At 42.5% G+C, this 19,925-nt stretch overlaps 2 protein-coding genes across 2 annotated transcripts in view; one reads left to right on the forward strand and one right to left on the reverse strand.

The window, feature by feature from the left end:
- Positions 1-18,996, forward strand: part of itga4 (integrin alpha 4) — a 24,472-nt gene extending 5,476 nt beyond the window's left edge. The window contains exons 6-29 of the mRNA XM_069154319.1: positions 702-769; positions 987-1,119; positions 3,921-4,006; positions 4,208-4,270; positions 4,357-4,497; positions 5,134-5,242; positions 6,998-7,092; positions 7,368-7,458; positions 7,551-7,596; positions 7,880-8,034; positions 8,457-8,611; positions 8,738-8,890; positions 9,716-9,792; positions 10,633-10,774; positions 11,434-11,535; positions 12,299-12,375; positions 12,686-12,775; positions 13,055-13,142; positions 14,058-14,165; positions 14,381-14,506; positions 15,092-15,217; positions 15,387-15,485; positions 15,688-15,807; positions 16,040-18,996. Of these exons, the coding sequence (XP_069010420.1) occupies positions 702-769; positions 987-1,119; positions 3,921-4,006; positions 4,208-4,270; positions 4,357-4,497; positions 5,134-5,242; positions 6,998-7,092; positions 7,368-7,458; positions 7,551-7,596; positions 7,880-8,034; positions 8,457-8,611; positions 8,738-8,890; positions 9,716-9,792; positions 10,633-10,774; positions 11,434-11,535; positions 12,299-12,375; positions 12,686-12,775; positions 13,055-13,142; positions 14,058-14,165; positions 14,381-14,506; positions 15,092-15,217; positions 15,387-15,485; positions 15,688-15,807; positions 16,040-16,141 (2,552 nt within the window). The 3' untranslated portion in view covers positions 16,142-18,996. The remainder of the gene's footprint in view (positions 1-701; positions 770-986; positions 1,120-3,920; positions 4,007-4,207; positions 4,271-4,356; positions 4,498-5,133; positions 5,243-6,997; positions 7,093-7,367; positions 7,459-7,550; positions 7,597-7,879; positions 8,035-8,456; positions 8,612-8,737; positions 8,891-9,715; positions 9,793-10,632; positions 10,775-11,433; positions 11,536-12,298; positions 12,376-12,685; positions 12,776-13,054; positions 13,143-14,057; positions 14,166-14,380; positions 14,507-15,091; positions 15,218-15,386; positions 15,486-15,687; positions 15,808-16,039) is intronic.
- The window catches only part of cerkl (ceramide kinase-like), a 29,789-nt gene continuing 28,732 nt past the window's right edge, over positions 18,869-19,925 (reverse strand). The window contains exon 14 of the mRNA XM_069154320.1: positions 18,869-19,701. Within this exon, the coding sequence (XP_069010421.1) occupies positions 19,623-19,701 (79 nt within the window). The 3' untranslated portion in view covers positions 18,869-19,622. The remainder of the gene's footprint in view (positions 19,702-19,925) is intronic.

The raw sequence follows: 19,925 nt of genomic DNA on the forward strand, positions 1-19,925 counted from the left end.
TGGTAAAAGCTTTTGGGCTCATCAGTACTGTGACAACAGAAAAATCAACTTTCTTAGAAAAACAATTTCTTATTTTTTTTGAGTTGTTGCTGACTGTGTCTGTCTGCAGTTTGGTGTTGAGCAGGTGGTGCACAGAGCAGTTTTAAATTTTGAGAGGCTGTTGTGGCCGATAAGGACGGAAGTTGAAGGCTTGACAGCCAAACAATGAGCTGAAACTCACTCCTTAAAGCCGAGAGGGTGCAGCTTTATTATTACCACCGACACCTTTCATTTGGTTTCCTTCACTTGTCTTTTGTCTGTCTTGATCGTGTTTTTATAACTTAAAGACCAAAATGAATCAATCAAATAAAGATTGTGTTATTATTCTCACCTTGTTACTAATAAAATACAATAATAGCTTTGTGACCACGTGAATAGAGTCCAACAGTCTTTGGCTGGTCCTGACTTTCTCTTTGAGGGTTTTAGATAACGGGCCGGGGAACACAAGATGCCAATGAATGTCCTCACAAAGATACAGACAAGTGAATGTGTGTGTGTGTGTGTGTGTGTGTGTGTGTGTGTGTGTGTGTGTGTGTGTGTGTGTGTGTGTGTGTGTGTGTGTGTGTGTGAAACCAGCAGCTGCAGAAGGAAAACATTTGGATTTTGTCTCCTTATTTGTTTGTTAACCATCACCTCTTAACATGTCTGCGTGTCTCTTACAGACCACCAGAGGAAGTTCGGTGAGGACTATGGATCATGTCAGGCGGGTATTTCCAACTTCCTGACAGAGGTCAGTCACACTTTGTTAAAATCTGATTTGTCTTCTGTGTTTCCACCATCAGACTGAGTGTGATGCACTCATGTACATGATGTTTGTAAAACTGCACCCGACAGAAACCGTCTGGCTCTTTTCTTGTTCCTTTTTCTTTTTCACTCTTTTAGTTTTAGGAGAGCTTTAAAAGATGTGCAGGTGGCATTATAAACTAGAGTCTCTCTCTCTCTTTCAGGATCTGATCATCATGGGGGCACCGGGGACGTCTTATTGGACGGGTTCAGTTCTGGTCTACAACACATCCAGTGGAGGGATGTCAGTGTACCTGGATGACGAGACTGGAGCTGTGAGATTTGGAAGCTACCTGGGTAAATAATACACCTGCTGCTAATGCAATACTGCTTCTGCTACTAATGTACAGCTATTAGAGTATTTCAATGGGCTTCAGCTGCGATTGATGTGTTTCCACCACAGCTGCAGATATCTGAACAAACTGTTTCAGTCCATCTTTTCACACATCAGCCTTCTTTTACTGTTTACGGGTCGCTTTCTGTTGTTTGGTGTTGTGTGCTTATCGACTTGTGCAATATTTAGCAACGTTAGCATTGGGAAACAGGAACGAGTATCAAAAGTTTCACGATATCGAAGAAAGAAGAGAGTTTTCTGTCCTCTCACATTACACACATGACACTTTGAATGAGTACAGAAATCATAAACCAACACAAGCTTTAAATTGAGACTCTTTGTTCTTTATTTGCTTACATGCTGTAGCCATCGTGTTCGTGTAGAAAGTTGTATGTGTGAAGGGGCCTTTTTTGAAGAGGATGTGGAGCCTTCCTCGTTTCTCACAGTGCTCGTATTGGTCTGTACACAGAAGAAACAGCCACAGAGAGCTGCTCAAATGAAGATATCATGAAGGTGAACATGTTTTATCAGGCTGTGTTAGTCTTCTGTATTTTTCTGGATGGTGTGCGGAGGGTTGGTGTAGTAAATGTGAGGACACGCTGCACTGACAGGTTTTCATTTTGTACTGTGCAGGTGTTAAATATTTTTTCTCAGACTTTGCACTAAATATTTTGCAGCTGCAGTTGTGCAGTTTCCTGTCATCCCCACACTGCTGTCACAGAGACACTTTGTCCTTCTTTAACAAACGTGCGCAGGATATGTTAGAAAGTATTAAAAATGTTCTCCTGCTTGTCGGAGACAGTTGTGTCAGTTTAAAATGTTTTTGTGTGGGATAAAGTGCTCTCAGGAGACGTTGCACATCTGCACATGCTCTTCCTCAGTGATGTGACAGTAGATTGAGCAGCAGGAGGTTGTTTGATCTTTTTTTTGTAGAGTTTCAGTCCGTGCCATCTGACTCAGTAAATGCTATCACTAGCTACGGGAGCCATAAAAGCTCATTGATCTTATAATGGACAAGTTTCCTTGTTCTTCTTTTTTCCTGCCTTTGCTGGTACTTCACTCTGTTTCTTTGTGTTTCTATCAGTAGAATAATGTAAAAATTATTGGCAGAAACATGTTTCATGAAACTTGCACATGCATCCTTTTCATCACGTCTCATGTGCATTAGTCTCAAATGGTTTTTACTGTCTTATGAGCAGCTTGTCGGTTATCTTCAAGCCCTCTGAATTGCCGCAATCTGAATCAAAGAAAAATACAAATAAAGCGTTAAGTGGTATTAAACAGACTTTAAAATTCTTCGGTTTACATCCTGGTGAAACATGCAGAAACCCCACATGCAAAACTCCTGTCCACGGGTTAACATTAGCGGGAGTCTGTTTTGTTTTATCTTGATTTAAGAAAGCAGGATGAAATATTGTATCAGAGATTATTACAGAAAAAAAACAAAAAAACAAAAAACAAACTGTCTTCTGTAAGTGCACTCTAATGACATAACCTCAGTATTCGTGATGAACAGGAAGCCAAACAGAAAGGTGTGATGTTGCTCAGCTGAAGGTGTTTAATTTTGTTGTTCTTCACTGTCCTCACAATGACATGAAAAGATGAAGACTGATAATTTAATTTTAAAAAAAAAGACTGATGAGCTGAAGATGAGATAGTAATACCAGCTGACATTGTAAAATATTATCGCCTCAGTTATGATAAAAGTTTAATCTTTGAGGAGTGTGTATATGTGTGTGTGTGTGCGCGCGTAGCTGTTTGAGTCACTGATCAACCCAAATAAACAGGAAGTACTGGCTTTAGTTTTCACACATTTAAAAGATGTGTTCGTGTTGTTGGTATACCCGCAAACTCGCACAAACTCTCACAAACTCTCACAAACTCACACAAACACACACTCTTGGTTTTAAGCAGAAAACCACTGCATGTCAAAGTCTAACCGAAGGCTGATGAGCTGAAGATGAGATAGTAATACCAGCTGACATTGTAAAATATTATCGCCTCAGTACAGATGTGTAGCTGTTGGAACAGCTGGTGAACATGTGTCCAGTATTTTAAAACATCCAAAAATGACCCATCATGTCATTGTCAGATATAAAACTTCATCAGAAGGGATTTAGTTTTAACTACATTTAATACCACTACTAATTTTATAATATTATAATATTGCTGACTGATGTCGAGGAGACCACTGAACAAACTTTCGGTTCTGTTCATGTAGAAAGAGATTTTCACACATTTAAAAGATGTGTTCGTGTTGTTGGTATACCCGCAAACTCGCACAAACTCTCACAAACTCTCACAAACTCACACAAACACACACTCTTGGTTTTAAGCAGAAAACCACTGCATGTCAAAGTCTAACCGAAGGCTACACCAAAATCCACGTCTTAACCATTTTTGGTCAAGTTGTTTTACACTTGGTTCTCCTTTCTCAGTTTAAAATATGCTCCCTAAAAATTTGTTTTCAGACTGTACAGCTGAGACTATCTGCATATTGATAGACCCACATGTTTTGGTAAAAACTTTCAAATTTGTAGTTTTGATAACCGGGGATGAGATTTCAGGGGTTCATCTATGCCTGGTGAGGGACTTAAAACTGAGAAGTAGCTTGGTGACTCCAGCTGTCTAATAAATGGAGTAAAGTAATAAGTACAATCATTCTCTAGTGGTTCAGTAAAGTACAACCAAATCGTTTTTAATAGTAGAGTAAATGCATCGTAGAAGTCCGACATTGTGACGCTGTGTTTCTGCTGCTGTTCAGGTTACTCTGTCGGAGCTGGTAACTTCCTGAGTCCTGCTACTATGGAGGTGGTGGGCGGAGCTCCGCAATACAACCAGAGGGGGAAGGTGGGACCTGAGCACCTGTGTGTCTGTTAACTAACTTCTCTGAGAGTCTGAATGTTTGTATGTCTTTACAATTAAAGACCTCTGGGGCTGTGATTCAATTTTTTTTTTTTTTTTTTATTTTTTTTTTTTTAGTTTGTTGACATTATGTGTTGTGTTATGCAGTTGTGATGCTTGAATTCATTGTGTTTGTGTGCTCTGCAGGTCTATATCTTCTCAGCAGAGAACGACAAGCTGCGGGTCATCTCTGAAGTGTCCGGGAAAGAGGTAAACGGGGGCCACTTAGCATTAAGCACCCTCCATTCAAACCAATGGAAAAAACTTGAGCATCTAACATGTGTGTCTTTGTGTAGCTGGGATCTTACTTCGGCTCCAGTGTGTGTGCCGTGGATCTGAACGCTGATGGTTTGTCAGACCTGTTGGTTGGTGCTCCCATGGCAACAGGCGTCGCCAGAGAGGAGGGAAGAGTCCATGTATACATCAACCAGGGGCAGGTGAGCGCCCACTCTGCAACACGTGTCTAACTCAACTTCATACTACCTCCCAACTGCGTACAGAACAACACTGTATAGTCATAGTATAAGTATGTACTTGAGTATAACTTACGCTAAAGACCAAAAAACATCAGATTTGTGCAGTTGTGATGTTGAGACTTTAAAGTTCCTCAAATTATTATATGAATCAAAAGTAATATTTATATTTTTTATCCAGTTTCCTGTCTTTTGATGTCAGACAGGCACTTGTTAATTTTGTCTTCTCAGTCCTCTGTCGTGTTTTCATTGCAGTAGTTTATCTCGAAACACCAAACTACTAACGTAGTGGATGTGTGATCTTTTTTCTTTTGCAGATTTTTTTTGAATATTTGGTCAAGACTTGGGTCTACATTTGGATGGGAACATATTGACTTGACATAGTATGAAAACCACAGAAATATTAATAACTAGCTACCAAATGTCAGATGACTCTGAAACTAAAGCAGCTGAATAGAAATGCTGAATTCAGGCTTCATTATGTTTGATATTTACACCTAAACTTTTCGAAAGACAACATGTCAGCGTGTCTCCTGTGAAAAAGACCCGCAGGGACGAAGCCTGTGTTGTCTGTGTCCTCACAAACTGGCTCTGTCTCAGGCGAAGTTGCTGGAGGCGGAATTTCAGCTGACCGGCAGTGACGCCTACGCCGCCCGGTTTGGAGAGACCATCGCTGACCTGGGAGACCTGGATGACGATGGTTACCCAGGTAACGACCTCACCTGCACAGCTTGACCTATCGGTTTTCATTTACTACTTCGCAAACACTAATATTACCCCACTAATATTCGCTAATACCAATACTACCTCCTGCAAATATCACTGTTGCTCCTAATGCTACTCATGCTGCTGCTACTATTACTACTGGTTATCCTACTGCAAATACTACGAATACTTTCATATTACTAATAGCGATTCTACCATTACTGCTGCCAATACCACTACAAATACTTCTAATACTACTGATAAATACCTCCGAAACTGCTGCTGAATCTACTATTGCACAGGGTGGTTATGAACAGTACTTGTCTTCTGTCTGCTTCAGTCGTAGTCATAGTAACGCTGAGCAGCTGTGGGTTCACGTCTTTGGTCCACGGCACCTCAGCAGTGGTATTCAGGGAGCTTTAAGTGCTGCTCTCTCACTTTCTGCACAGATCTCCTGCCTCTCACACAATGCGAAATACTGTGACGTTACTTCAGCGACTCTGCTGAATGACCAACAAAATGCTCTTACTAAGGGGTTCCGGCCAAACACCATCAGCAACGGTGACTTCCTGATAACTTAGAAACATCAGCCTGACTTAATCACACTGCCCTAACACATACACTACACAATCCCTCACCATCTGTGTTTGTGTGTGAGGGGTGGAGTGTGTTATTAAGTTCATTAAAAGATAATGACATGCTCTGTAAGTGAACATGCCCTCTAATCAGCCTCGGCTTGATAAAAGGCTGTCCGTGTGTAGTTGTATTGCTCATGTTGCAGGGACGTATCCGACTTGTCTCCCTTCTTGGGGCAAAAAAACTAAATGTAAAACATTCAATTTCAGTGTGAAGACTCAGTTTAAGTTCAGGTTATTCAACAGGAGGTTCGGGTATGTCTCTCAGGAAATGAATGCAAGTCAATGTAATGTTCTCTGAAGTGATTGAAACACTGTGTGCGCGTTTGTGTGTGTGTACTCGCTCTTTGTAAAGAAAAAAAAAACGCCTGTTTGACTTTCAGACCTTCGTATCTTCAAAGGGCTTTGGTTAAATATTAATAGCCCATGCTGGTGTTTTCTCATGTTTTTGTATTTGAATACTTTCATCCTGCTGAACAGTTCCTCCATAAAAATACCCTGTTCATCTTACAGCAAATCTAAACCTGGCAGAAAACAGAAAGTCTTTACATTTTCCATTTACTTACATTTTTTAAGTCAAGCCATGTTGCGAACCTGACATTTGACAGATAAACAAACTAATGAGTTAATCGGTCAGTTTTAGATCTTTTAGTAAGTGAACCTTTTATAGTGTGAGGCTGCAGTTTTCCCTGTATTGATGCTGAGCTAAGCTTTCATGACAATGACATCAATCTTCTGATTTACAGCTAGACAGCCAAAATGTCAAACTATTCCTTTAAATCCTGCGGTGAGTTCAAACATTATTTTGACTGTGAAGTGTTTGGGTGTCAAAATAAAACCTCACAAAACAAAAAAGACAAGGGACGGAATTTATCTTGTAAGTTTCTAGTCTTCAAAAAGCAACAAAAACTAAAGACTGCCTGGAATGAAGGAAACAAATTTGTGGGTTAAAGATTCACATGAGGCTTAATGACCTGAGATTGTGAGAGTCTTCACAAATATAGTGATACAAACTGTTGTGTGTGTGTGTGTGTGTGTGTGTGTGTGTGTGTGTGTGTGTGTGTGTGTGTGTGTGTGTGTGTGTGTGTGTGTGTGTGTGTGTGTGTGTGTGTGAGTGTGTGTAGATGTGGCAGTTGGTGCTCCACAGGAAGATGAGCTTAAAGGAGCCGTCTACATCTACAACGGCAGGGAGGAGGGCATCTCACCGACTCCATCTCAGGTACAAACACCAACACTGATACTGAAGACGTGTGTGTGACAACAACAGCAATAATAAAAAACAACATTGTCAAGAAACTGTGCGTGAACTGTTTGGACTCACCTGTTCTTTCTGCATTGATCAGGATTTCGCCCAGCTCAGTACTACGTGCTATTGAATGGAAATGCTGTAGTGTTTGTAGCTAAAATTAATGGTGTGTATGTATGTATGTGTGTGTGTGTGTGTGTGTGTGTGTGTGTGTGTGCGTGCGTGCGTGCGTGTGTGTGTGTTTACAGAGGATTACCGGATCCACCCTGGGTCGGGACCTCAGGATGTTCGGCCAGTCGCTGAGCTCCGGCATTGACATTGACGATAACGGCTACCAGGGTAAATTACTTCCTGTGTCATGACATCATCGAAAGTTTCCGCTTCTCGTCGGAACAGTTTTTAAACCGGGTTTAAACTCTCTGTCTCTGCAGACGTGGCGGTCGGTGCGTTCCTCTCGGACTCGGCCGTGGTTCTCAGGTAAAGTTAGTAGAAATATCCCAGCTGTAGTTCGGTCTGCTTTCACACAGACAGGAATGTGGTTTCCTTTATATTAAATAGACCATAGGAGAAGCAGCACATCCCATAATATGATCACAAAAAGTTTCCCAACATCTACTGAAAATATTACGAAGATCTTTGCTTTGAGAAAAGACTCTGCAGAAGTTAAATGATGATTGTAAAGCTTGCTGCTACCCGATAACTGCACTAAAACCCAGCCAGCATGCTGTAATAACCTCTGATCGTGTCCTGTGTGCTGTAGGACCCGTCCAGTGATTCAGGTGAAGGCGTCTCTGGCGCTGCCTGAGCAGATTGACCAACGGGTGGCGCTGTGCCAGGAGCACAAGACTCCAAGTGTCTGCTTCAATGTCACCGTCTGCTTCAGTGTCCGGTCCCGAAAGTTCAGAGGAGCTATCGGTACAGTAAACCCAGCTGTTGATTTTAAACCCTGCCTCTTTGTTATTTTGTAAAGAAGCAGCACAGTAGTGATGCTCGGTCAATAAATAGTAAGTCAATAAGGTGGACACACTAATATTCACATCCTACGTCAGAGCAGACCAAGACTGTTTAATGTGTCACTCTTTGGTGCTTTTGTTTGGTTTTTGAAAGACAAAACACACACACACACACACACACACACACACACACACACACACACACACACACACACACACACAACCCCCCCAAAAACTCTTTGAATGCAGATTTACGCTCACTGTGCACCTGCAGCTGTGCCTAGTTACAGTTGCTATGCTGTGATTACAAATGCTCAAATATATTGAACATAAGAGTGTTTGACTTACTGATATTTAAGACTGATCCTCTCCTCTCTTCCTCAGAGCTTCAGTATAATTTGACCTCCGACCTCCTCCATAAACCATCCTTCCCTCATCGCTTCTATTTCCACGGCAACGGGTCTTCCAATAGCACAAGGGGGCATGTGAAAGCCCGACATGGCCATGTCACTTGTACAACACATGTGGCTTACCAAAGGGTAATACACTCACACACGCACATGCTAAAAACATACAAAGAAACTTGTTTATCATGGACATAATAAGATGTCGGTAAGTGATTGGAGTGTTTAATCCTCCTTTGCACCTTTTTCTTCCTCCTACAGAAAGATGTGAGGGACATTTTTACCCCGGTTCAGTTTGAGGTTTCCTACAGTCTCAGAGAAACAAGCTCCATCAGAGCCTCTTCCAAATCCTTCCCTCCGTTAAAACCGATTCTGCAGCAGAGCACTGGACACCGCAACATCATCACCAACCAGGTACCAGCTTCAGTACACACACCAACCAGGTACCAGCTTCAGTACACACACCAACCAGGCACCAGCTTCAGTACACACAACAACCAGGTACCAGCTTCAGTACACACACCAACCAGGTACCAACTTCAGTACACACAACAACCAGGTACCAGCTTCAGTACACACACCAACCAGGTACCAGCTTCAGTACACACACCAACCAGGTACCAGCTTCAGTACACACACCAACCAGGTACCAGCTTCAGTACACACACCAACCAGGCACCAGCTTCAGTACACACACCAACCAGGTACCAGCTTCAGTACACACCCCTGCTCAGAGAATTGGCACTACCTCAAACACTTTGTGGTGAGTATTAGTGATGAAAGAATACTAGCCAACACTTACCTTCATGGACAACTGTTACTAAATCTACAGTTTGATATTATCTTCGTCAGGTCTGTTTTCTCAACACCAAACTGACGTGTTTTTTAAAGGAAGAAAGCTAATCTGATGTCAGCCATACAACACACACCCGCTGATAATGCTTTCCTCCTAATCCAGATGTGTTCACAGCTGCGCTGCCTCATCTGCAGCACATTAACTAACATCCTGCTCCTGTGTGTCCATCCCACGTCCCATTGACTCATAAACACAGTTAACCAGGAGGAGCTCTCAGTCGGAGCTAGTCAACAGGACGTTATTATTAATCATCTGTAACTCTGACGTCAGGGGTCGGAGGTCACAGGAGTTGTTGTGTAATGAGGAAATCATGGCTGCTCCATTCATTCATTCATTATCACTTGTGTCATTAACTGTCCTCTCTGCCTGTTTCGCTCTGTCAGACTTGGTTCACTCGTGCCTGCTCTCAGGTGAACTGTTCGACCAACATGCAGCTGTCAACTCAACTAGTGCTGCCACAGTAAGAACACACACACACACACACACACACACACACACACACACACACACACACACACACACACACACACACACACACACACACACACACACACACACACACACACACACAGCAGGGAGCTGTGTGAAACACAAAGAAAGGGATGTTGAGGAAAAGACTGAAACAACAGCAGCACTGTATTTAATTAGTTCAGTTAACATGTAAGTCACACATGTCATAGCAGTGATAATTTCACGTAAGTTGTGTTTCATTCACAAGACGATGATCCGAGAAAAGCCCCTCGGCTCTCTAAAAATAACATAAAATGAGGAAGCACATGATGCTAATTAGCTGCTGGCGAATTCAGGAAGGAATCATTGAGCTTCTAGAGCCATACTTGTGTTAATGTTTTTGTAAGCTGGCGATAGGAAAAAAAACAGCAACACAAATAAAAACTGCTCTATAAATTATAATTCTTGGTTTTTCTTGGTGAGGAAATAAATAAATAATGATAAAATAATAAATAAAAAGACTGATATCAATCTGGAGTCAGGAGGTTAACCACTGTAAACAGATCGCCACAGCTGGCCTCACTGTCCATCTCTACTCAAAGTCATTATGTGTTGATTAGTGCATGTCAGAGCTGCTATACTATTAATTCTACCAAAATAAAGCCGGAAATTGGACTGTACCGGTGCTACGAGAGACGGGACTTATTCTCCAGCTGGAAGTGGACTGTCTGTTCCTTTAAGATTGTCCTGGAAGGGCGGTTAGCAGCCTTTGTTTCTATTACTTGACACATTTTTTAATCAATATATAATGTTGTAACTGTCTGATGTTGTCCGCGTTGTTTGTCACCAGGCAGCAGCAGTACTTTGCTCTGGGCTCCGGGGAGACCATCATGCTGAAGACCTCGCTGCTGAACTCCGGAGACGACGCCTTCCTGCCGCGACTGACGCTGCGATTCCCCGACAACATCCACTATATCAAAGTGCTGCAGAACGTGAGTTTACTTCATGCTGATTGGACGGGAAAATGTAAAAGTTATAATCCTTAAAATTTCAGCCGTGGTGGATCTGGTAACAGACACACCCTGAGCAGCGACCAAGTCAGAAATACAACAGAGGAGCAGGACACAGTAAAAGGAGTTGGTTACCGTGGTGAGAAGTTAGCGAGCAGCTGTCGTTCTTCATTGAACAAATCACTGTTGCTGCTCCTTCTCATCACCTCTCTGCAGTGTTCAAAACTGATCCACTTGTAAAAAAAACAAACCTAAAATGATTTTTTTTTTGGGTACATTCACAGTCAGCGCTAACCTCTGTGACAAATATGTTGTACTTCCTGTGGCCTCTTCAAAGTAAAAGCTGCCTCTGTGTTCTGCCTGTCAAACATTTTAATGTGAATTAAATCAGCAGTAGGAATTGTTGTGTCAGCTTTAGCAAGGATTTAAATCAAGCTGAGTAGGAGAGTGAAAGTAAATAGGGAGGCTGGTTTTCGAAATATCCTGGTGAATTCCTTGTTTGTGAGCAGGAATGTTTTTACTCGGCCACGAACAATGAGATCCACTATCTTGAATGCAGGCAATCGTAAGCAACTATAACTTCAACAACATAAATAACTCATTAAACAAAATAACCACAACATGCCTGTGTGTCTCTGCAGCAAGACAACATGGTCAGTTGTGATGTCACACAGGAAGTCAACACGACAACGGTGGGCGTTGACTGCGGTGTCACGAGCCTCCTCCTTCCAGCCCACTCCCAGGTAAGTCTCAGCCAATCACACGCCGGTATTTAAAAAAAGTTTTATAGAAGTAAGAGAGCACTACAGACGCACAGCCTGCTCCGTGAGGCCGGAGGGGAATGCTGTTAGTTTTTTTTTGTAATAATTCATAAAAGTATTTGGCAAAGTAAAAAAAAAATGGGGACCTTATGGTGGCTCTATATGAGAGGTCAGGAGATCACCAATAAGAAGGGAGGAGGAAAGTTCTAGGAAATCCAATCAGCAGCTGTTGAGAGATTTCACTCCAAAGCACATGAGGGAACCTTCTGGTGGTGCTGAAGAGAAATGTCGCTGAATCAGATACCAAACTTTTGAGGAATCATCTTTTGGAAACTGTGAAAACCTGCACAAACCTGACTGCCGGCTCCGGTCAGCTGTTATTGGTCCTCAGCTCAGTGTTACTCAAAGCTCTTTGTCGTACAGAGGTCAAAGGTCAAAGCCAGTGTGTCTCTACTCTCTGTTCTCCAAATATATTCGCTGTCTTTTCTTTGACTCAGTTTTTTTTCAAAGTAAACATTGCAACAGAATCTTTTGAAATATTGAAATTCCCAACAGAAACAAGACAAAGTAGCAGATTTCAGATGGAATTTCCTTCGACATGTAAAACGTTAGTGAGAAAGATACTCACGTCTACAGTAAAGAAGGGACATGTAAAAACCTCACTGATCATCCTGCAGCTGTTCCTCATTCAAACATCGTACAACAAGATAAGACATCTGAAAAACTTTGTTTGTGTTTCTTGTAGCTGAATATCAGCTTTCTATTGGATGTTAACCAGAGCAGCACACCTGGTGACATCATCATTCACGTCAACACCAGCAGGTAAAGACCCCCCCCCCCCCGTTTTCATGAGGAAAAGAAAGTATGAAAGTCTCACATAGGTAACAATTAAGTAAAACTAAGGAAGCATCAAAAGCTAAAATATTCATTGTGAGAAGAAGATGTGTGCAGTTTTACAGTAAATTATTTGATTGATTATTATTGAACTAATCTTTTAACAGAAACTTAAATGAACTTCCTGAGACAATAAAGAAACAAACACAGCTATATTAAATCCAACCATCTGTAAATTAAAGAGGAGATGTCTGCAGGCTAATCATGTGATGATGCATTATATCTGATTTATCTTCAGTGATAACTATGAGAGGGAGGAGTATCTCCATGACAACTCCATCAACCTCGTCCTTCCTCTCAAATATGGAGTCAACGTCAACATCCACGGGTGAGTCAGCATTACTAAACATTACTATTATGTACTCCTAAAATCAACAATACTAAAAGCATGACTTTATAATAATAACGTCGTTATTTATGAAGCACTTTTCAAAACCCAAAGAAGATCATTAAAATCAACAATGTGCAAAATCATCACAACTTAGAAAGAAATAACCAATTCCAGTGAAGTAAGATGAACTTTAAAAGAGAAAAGATAATGTAATGCCTTTAACCACTCGTAGATAAATAATCACAGCTGCCACCGTTTTCTGTCTGTGGTTTGCAGTTTCGTGACTCCCACCTCGTTTGTGTTTGGAGATGAAGACGCGATTCCAGCTGAGTGCTACTCCGAGAGATTCAACTACACGTACAAGGTCGGTCCTTCTGGTTCAGACGTTTTTCTTGAAGTATTTAGCAGTAGTAGCAAGTCAACTATAAGATGTGCGTGGGTGTGAACAGACGGCACGACACGTCTGTGCATTGACAAAAAGTTATATTTATACGGCACGTTTCTAAAGCTACGTTACATTACCGGCATAAAAAGCCAAACAAGTCGGATAGGAACAAAGAAAACATGCGGGGTTTTTTTTTGGAGACAAACTAAATCTTCTCACATTCAACTTTTATAAACTTTGACTCACACATTTGCACCGTTAACCAACAGACGTTCGTCACTGTAGATAGTTTGTGTTGTCAGTGGAAGAAAAGCACAAGCATCCCAGTAAACCATGACAGTTTTATTGTGGGCCAACTTGCACCTCACCAGGACCCGGAAACTACAGCAGATGAAATGTAAATGAGCCATCATACATTTTTGTATTTAACACCTGCTTCTTCTTCTGTGAACCGTTAAAATGTCTGAACTGTCTGTAACAAGCTGACGGGACGGTGCAGATCTCTGAAGGGAAGTGAAAGCGGAAATGGAGGAAGCTCCTGCAGCTCATACTGATTTCATCTTCCATTTGTATTTAGCCCTCTCCTGTCTGAGGAGAAACCGCCTCACTACAGACGAATGGCGTATATATAAGAGTCAGTGGTGTATTTTGAATTAGCTGGGTGAAATTATATGTGTATAACTTGTTGTTTATATCAACAAGCAAGCTTGTTAACATTGAACGTTTATTTTCTCTTTTTGAACAATCTTAAGAAGAAAAGACAGAATATATAACCCAGAACAGCAAAAAACAAAACCAACCTAAGAGCTGCTGTGATTAACAAGCAGTTAAACTTCAGGTGTTCTCGCACTACGTGATCACTCCTGGTTTACCCGTTGTCTCGTCCGCCTGCAGGTGTTGAACTCCGGTCCCAGCAGGGCGGTAGACGCTGTGGTTGAGATCGCACTGCCAAAGATCCTCACGCCGTACCGACACCGGCTGCTGCAGGTGCTCGACTGGCAGGTACGACAACACCCGACACAACACAGGTAGCAGAAGTAGAAGCGCGATCGGTCAGCACGAGAACTATTTGTAAGGTTTGTCCCACACTCGCCTGCCGTGAGGCTGAGGTTGGAACGAGTGATCAGCAAATACAAAAGAGGGCGTAATTAGTAGAATTAGAACATTAGTAGATGTTAATATCTTAATTGATTAACATGTTTTCTGTCTCTCTGCAGTCGTCTCACGGTGTGTGTTCGATCAGTGACACAACTGTGTCAGTCATTGAGGACTGTGACGTCCCCCAAGCTTCCTTCATCAAGCAGCTCGTCTTCTTCTTCTCCGCCCCCTCCACCCGCATAATGGTACACACACACACACACACACACACGCACGCACGCACGCACACACACACGCACACACACACACGCACGCACACACACGCACACACACGTGCACACACGCACATAGAACATTTGTTGTTATGTAGCGTGTGCCAAAGCGTCCACTTCCAGTCGAGTCATCAGTATTTAAAGAGAAGTCAGCTAAAAGAGCATTTCAGGAAAGAGAGCTGTCAGTTGTTCTTCCATGCAATTCAAAACAGGATTAAATTGTTAAATAAATTGAGGTTTTCAGACCAAAATCATCATAACTGTAATCTGTATAATTATAATCTGTAAAGTGTGTGTGTGTGGGGGGGGGGGCAATAATATACTTACCAAAACACACACCAACCTCACGGTACCGCAAGAGGAAATGTCAGAGGATGAAGAAAGTCGGTCGGGGAACCACGAATGTTCAGTCCGACACCGTCACACTTCGAGCCGCCAGCCTGGCTGAGAATCTGTGTCTGAGCTGCAGGAGTGGACGGTCGTTGCTCCACCGCCTCGACTCCACACTGACCTCCAGTGTATCGCTCTTGCTTTATGTGCATGTGTATTTTTGTACAGTTTTGTGGCCGCGTTGATGACCTGTGTGAGCGGTTGGTGTGTCGTCTCGGTAACCTGGAGGCGGGGAGAGATGCCACCATCCAACTGGACATCCGCCTGAACCCTGCTGTGCTGCTGCAAGCTCCGGTAAAACACACATACACACACACACACACACACACACACACACACACACACACACACACACACACACACACACACACACACACACACACACACACGAAGAAACATGACCAGGCTGCTTCACATTTAGACAAACACCTGATGTTTGTTGTGATATGTGTCCTCGTCTCAGGGTCGTCATGGTATCATGATGTTGGAGAACACAGCGATGATGTCATCCCCCAGAGAAGATCCTCACACAATCCTCATCCAGGGGCAACCCATATCTCAGGTAACACACACCCTGCAGCCAATCAGAGCCCAGATCAGACAGAGGCGGAACCACATCTGGAACATCAGTGTTTTCTGATCTCATAATCAGCCCTGTTTCCACAAGTTTCCACATCTAGCTTCGGTGTTTTAGCCGCCGACAGCTCAGACCAGTGCACCATCAGAGCTGTTGAATGTTAAAGCTGTATGTGACACACTTCCAGGTGGTGGTGGAGGCTGTTTTTACCCAGAAACTCTCAATGATTGTGAAGATCTTCATCATCGTCGTCAGTTTACTTCTGGGACTGATGATCCTGGCAGCTCTCATCTGGTGTCTGTGGAAGGTGAGTGTAAACAAATAATGATGACATTTAAATGTTGAAGAATAAAATGTATACCTAGCTGGGGGTGCAAAATTGTGTGCATACGTTGCCACTGAAAAGCCACAATATGTCCCAATATAAAGATAAACAGTAGGCTGCATTGCAATATGATCTACTGATATATGTCTGTGTGTTATAACAGTCTTTAGTAGAGAGCCCAGCTTTCATGTTTGTCTCCCTCGGTGTCTCGCAGGCCGGTTTCTTCAAGAGAAACTTCCAGAAGAAGGAGGAGGAGTTCAAGAGAGACAGCTGGGACTACGTTCCCAAACAGGACAAAAGCGAGAGCACCTCCTAACCCCGCCTGTCGCCTCAGGCTGTGACCTCTGACCTTAAGGTAGAGTTCATATTGGTGCTGTGCAGCAGTTTTAATGGGACAGATGCCGCGGATGGAGAGCTGCGTACCGCAGCGAAACGTCCTCGGCCGACAGGTTCAAATGTGACGGATGACAGTGAACGCATCCTGAACACACCTGAATCTTTTCGAACTACTTTGCCTGATGTGCCTTAACAAAAAAAAACTGACTAGTTCACAGACTTGAAAAATACTTCAGCGATGGACGGATGGATGGAGGAGTAATAAAAAGGGAGGTGAACCTGAAGCAGTCGGATCCGGACCAATCAGAAGGCCCCGGGGCTTCCTGTGATGTGACATCACCTGTGATGACACTCTTATTGATAAACCTCCATTTTGACTCTTTTGGGAGGCAACAAACCAAAGAAAGCAACTGCGGTGATCTCAGGGGATGGAAACCTGGTTTCTAATTGGCTCGTTACTCTGGGAAACCTTTTCTTTAGTCTGTGCACATCATCTTCAACATTATGTTCAACTGCTGACCAACACACACACACACACACACACACACACACACACACACACACACACACACACACACACACACACACACACACACACACACACACACACTCACACTCACTCACACTCACTCACACACTCACACACACTCCCACACCGGATGTTCCCCTGACAGAAGAAGAAGGTGGTGACAGCTGGGACATGTAGGCACACGAGATGAAGTGATTCAAGGCGCTGGGATCAAGACAACGTGCTCGCTGAGCATCATCACCGTGTTTTAACCTTTAGCCTGTTTTCACTGTTTCACCAGCATTTCCACCCGCAACATTTCATCAAGTCATTTCAGTGGAGTTTCACAATTTGCTCACAGGGAGGGAAGTAAATTTCCCCACACAAAGTTCCCCAGCAACGAGCCGTCTTAACAGTGCCGAAAGCCGAAAAGTCCAATCTGGAAACACTCTCAGCTCGTCTCTGTGTCATCATCAACTTTTATTTAACCTCCGGAGCATAAACTGCTCTCCAAAGCGACAGTTTTGATACAGCAGTTGAACAAATACGGCAGTTGTACCATTTGTTTCCCCCCCTGAAATAATTCGTATTCCAACATCTGGGATCTTGAAACTGCTGCCTTGGATATCATTTTTCAGCACAACTCGGGCTGTTTGAACACGTGTGATGTTACGAAAAGAAAATGGAAGAGAACTTATCGTTCAGGGAACAAAAAAAATTCAACCCGTGCAGGTTTTTGTAGGCGGCGTGAATGACCCAGTACACAGAAAATCAGCTGGTCCCCTGTTGGCTCGTCTGATCAGTCGTCACATCGATGACTCTGTCTGGCCTTCGTGACTCCTCACTTTCTTCTCTTACGTCTGAACTCCTCCCTGAGAGCATGTGAGGAACCGTATGAATTACATTCACCACGGAGGAATCCCCCCCCCACACACCTCCCCCGCAGCCAATCTGGACACATAACATCTCAACTGCCAGATATGTAGAAGAAAAAAAAAAAAAAACAGCTTTAAATGTTGTGGATGAAAGTAGTGAAAGACAACAGGTAGAGAGGGTTTGATGTTCAGGCTCAGGATGATGTTATAGGACTAAAAATAATAATAATAACCACAATAATGCACCTGGAATGGAAAAAGAATGATTTTTGCCTAACGAGGAGGAAATTCAGTTGCAAAGGATGTTTTATATCAGACTGTTCACACATTTATTTTCATGATAAACATAAAGATTAGAGCACCTGTTGAAGCTGCCGCTCCCCAGTACAGAACATGTAAAATTATTTTTACCACCAAACAAACATTCACGTCTTTAAAAAAAACCACAAACGTCCGTCCAGTCTATTTGTGCTTTGGCATTCTCACCTCCTGTGTGACGGAGAGATTTCCGGGTCGTCGGCCAGAGGAAGGAGGAGGAATGATTTACGGAATAAAATCTATCCCATTATGTTTCCACAAGCAGATATTGTGAGGATGCGCAGATTAACTTTGTTGTGCTGCTCCCTGGTGTTCCCGCTCCTCAGTGTAACGTCACGTTTGCTCTGCCGTTCCTCCGATCTGTTGTCTGCTGGAAACGGTTCAGGAATGTAAAACAACAGGAAACCGTTCTCATGTGAGCGGAAAAAAAAGAAGAAGAGAATCATGTACGTGGTCAAGACTGAGGAGAGCATGACGGCCACGTGGTCAGCGCAAAGATGGAAAGATGAACGGTTCTCTTTCATTATCCTCCTCAGAACAAATATCGTGTGGCATCGAGCTGTTGTAATCCTCTCTTGTTAAACAATCATGACATGTCCACACAAAGCTTTGTCCTGTGGAGGTTCTACGATGATTCATTTAATTTATAGAGTACTTCAAGATACTCAAAGGTGCTGAATACAACAGATGAAATGAGTGAGAAAGAGCAATAAATGTGGCTGCGCATGAAATGTTACCACAGTTGGTGAAAAAGCATTGATTTCACCTCATTTTGAGGGGAAACACTTCTTTCAGTGTGGAAGTGCAGTAAAAGGTGCAACAGACAGAAAACCAACAGAGCCACGGGGTTGAATGATGGACGACTACTTGAAATCGGCATTTCAAAAACAAGTTTTCAGACATTAAAAAGCAGTGTTTTAATGGTGTGTATTCTGTGAATGCAGACGGTTAAAGCAGCTGCTTCCCTCCCCTCGGTTTATTTAGTACAAATGCACATCACACAAACGAGTGTTTCAATGTTTTAATAAATGACTTTGTGGGTGTCGTTTATGTGAATTTGTTCTGCACTGGAGAGTCTCACTGCTTTTATCAACACTTTTCTATTGAAATAAAAGATTTTCTATTTAAAACGTTTGACTGATCGCAGCAATGCTTGATTACAACAACAACAAAAAAATCCTTGTAAGAAAAACAGCCCTGTTGTATTTTAATATAAAACTTTTGCAAAAAAAAAAAAGAACTCATCCAGTCTGGTTGGGTTAAAGCAACATCGTCTGAACAAAAAGACTCAACTAAATATTTAGACAATTAAAAAAAGTTTTACTTTGAACATAAACAAATTAAAAAAAAAATCTTTTGTTTCTGCAGCCGAACCAGAAAAAGTGGATGGGATAAAATGAAACTTGTGATAAAAAAATAAAACGCTACAAAAAAAGACTCAGGTCAAATCATCTGAGAGGAGTTGGTAAGTAAAATATAGTAAAATGTAAACATGAATTTGAATAAAAAACAATTTTTATCAGTTAGATGTACAACTAATAAATATATCATGAAGCAGTTACTTTCAAAAAGTTTCAAAAGCCGTGATATCAGACAGGAAACTGATTTTGCTCATTTGAATTACACTTCTACGTAGTACACATCGCCATGGAAACCATACTGATCTAGAGAGGGCAAAGTTGGAGTCACTGTGGTCATGGTGGTTACCGTAGTGATGCATCTTGCTCTCTGGACACACAGAGCAGCACCCTCTGTTGTTCTCAGATGCAGCTGCAGGATACGGTCGACTCGGCCTCGTCGACCTCCTCCCCGTACAGAGTGATGAGTCTCGGGTGGACCCTGAACGCACCGCACACACACACACACACACACACACACACACACCAACACTCTGTCAGGTGGATGTTAAGAAACAGAAACAGGCTTTACTTTGCATAAGAAACTTTGATCTTTTCTTTCTGTGACAGTTGCTCCTCATGTTCCACAGACTCGACAATTTCAATTTTCAGCACCGTTAACCGTAGGGATGACAGGGAGATGCAGACTGGAATTAAAGGTCCTCG

Source organism: Embiotoca jacksoni, unplaced genomic scaffold (assembly GCF_022577435.1).
Source record: "Embiotoca jacksoni isolate LCO1_2020_lvr unplaced genomic scaffold, fEmbJac1.0.p SCAF_2, whole genome shotgun sequence".
NCBI classification, from domain to species: Eukaryota; Metazoa; Chordata; class Actinopteri; family Embiotocidae; genus Embiotoca; species Embiotoca jacksoni.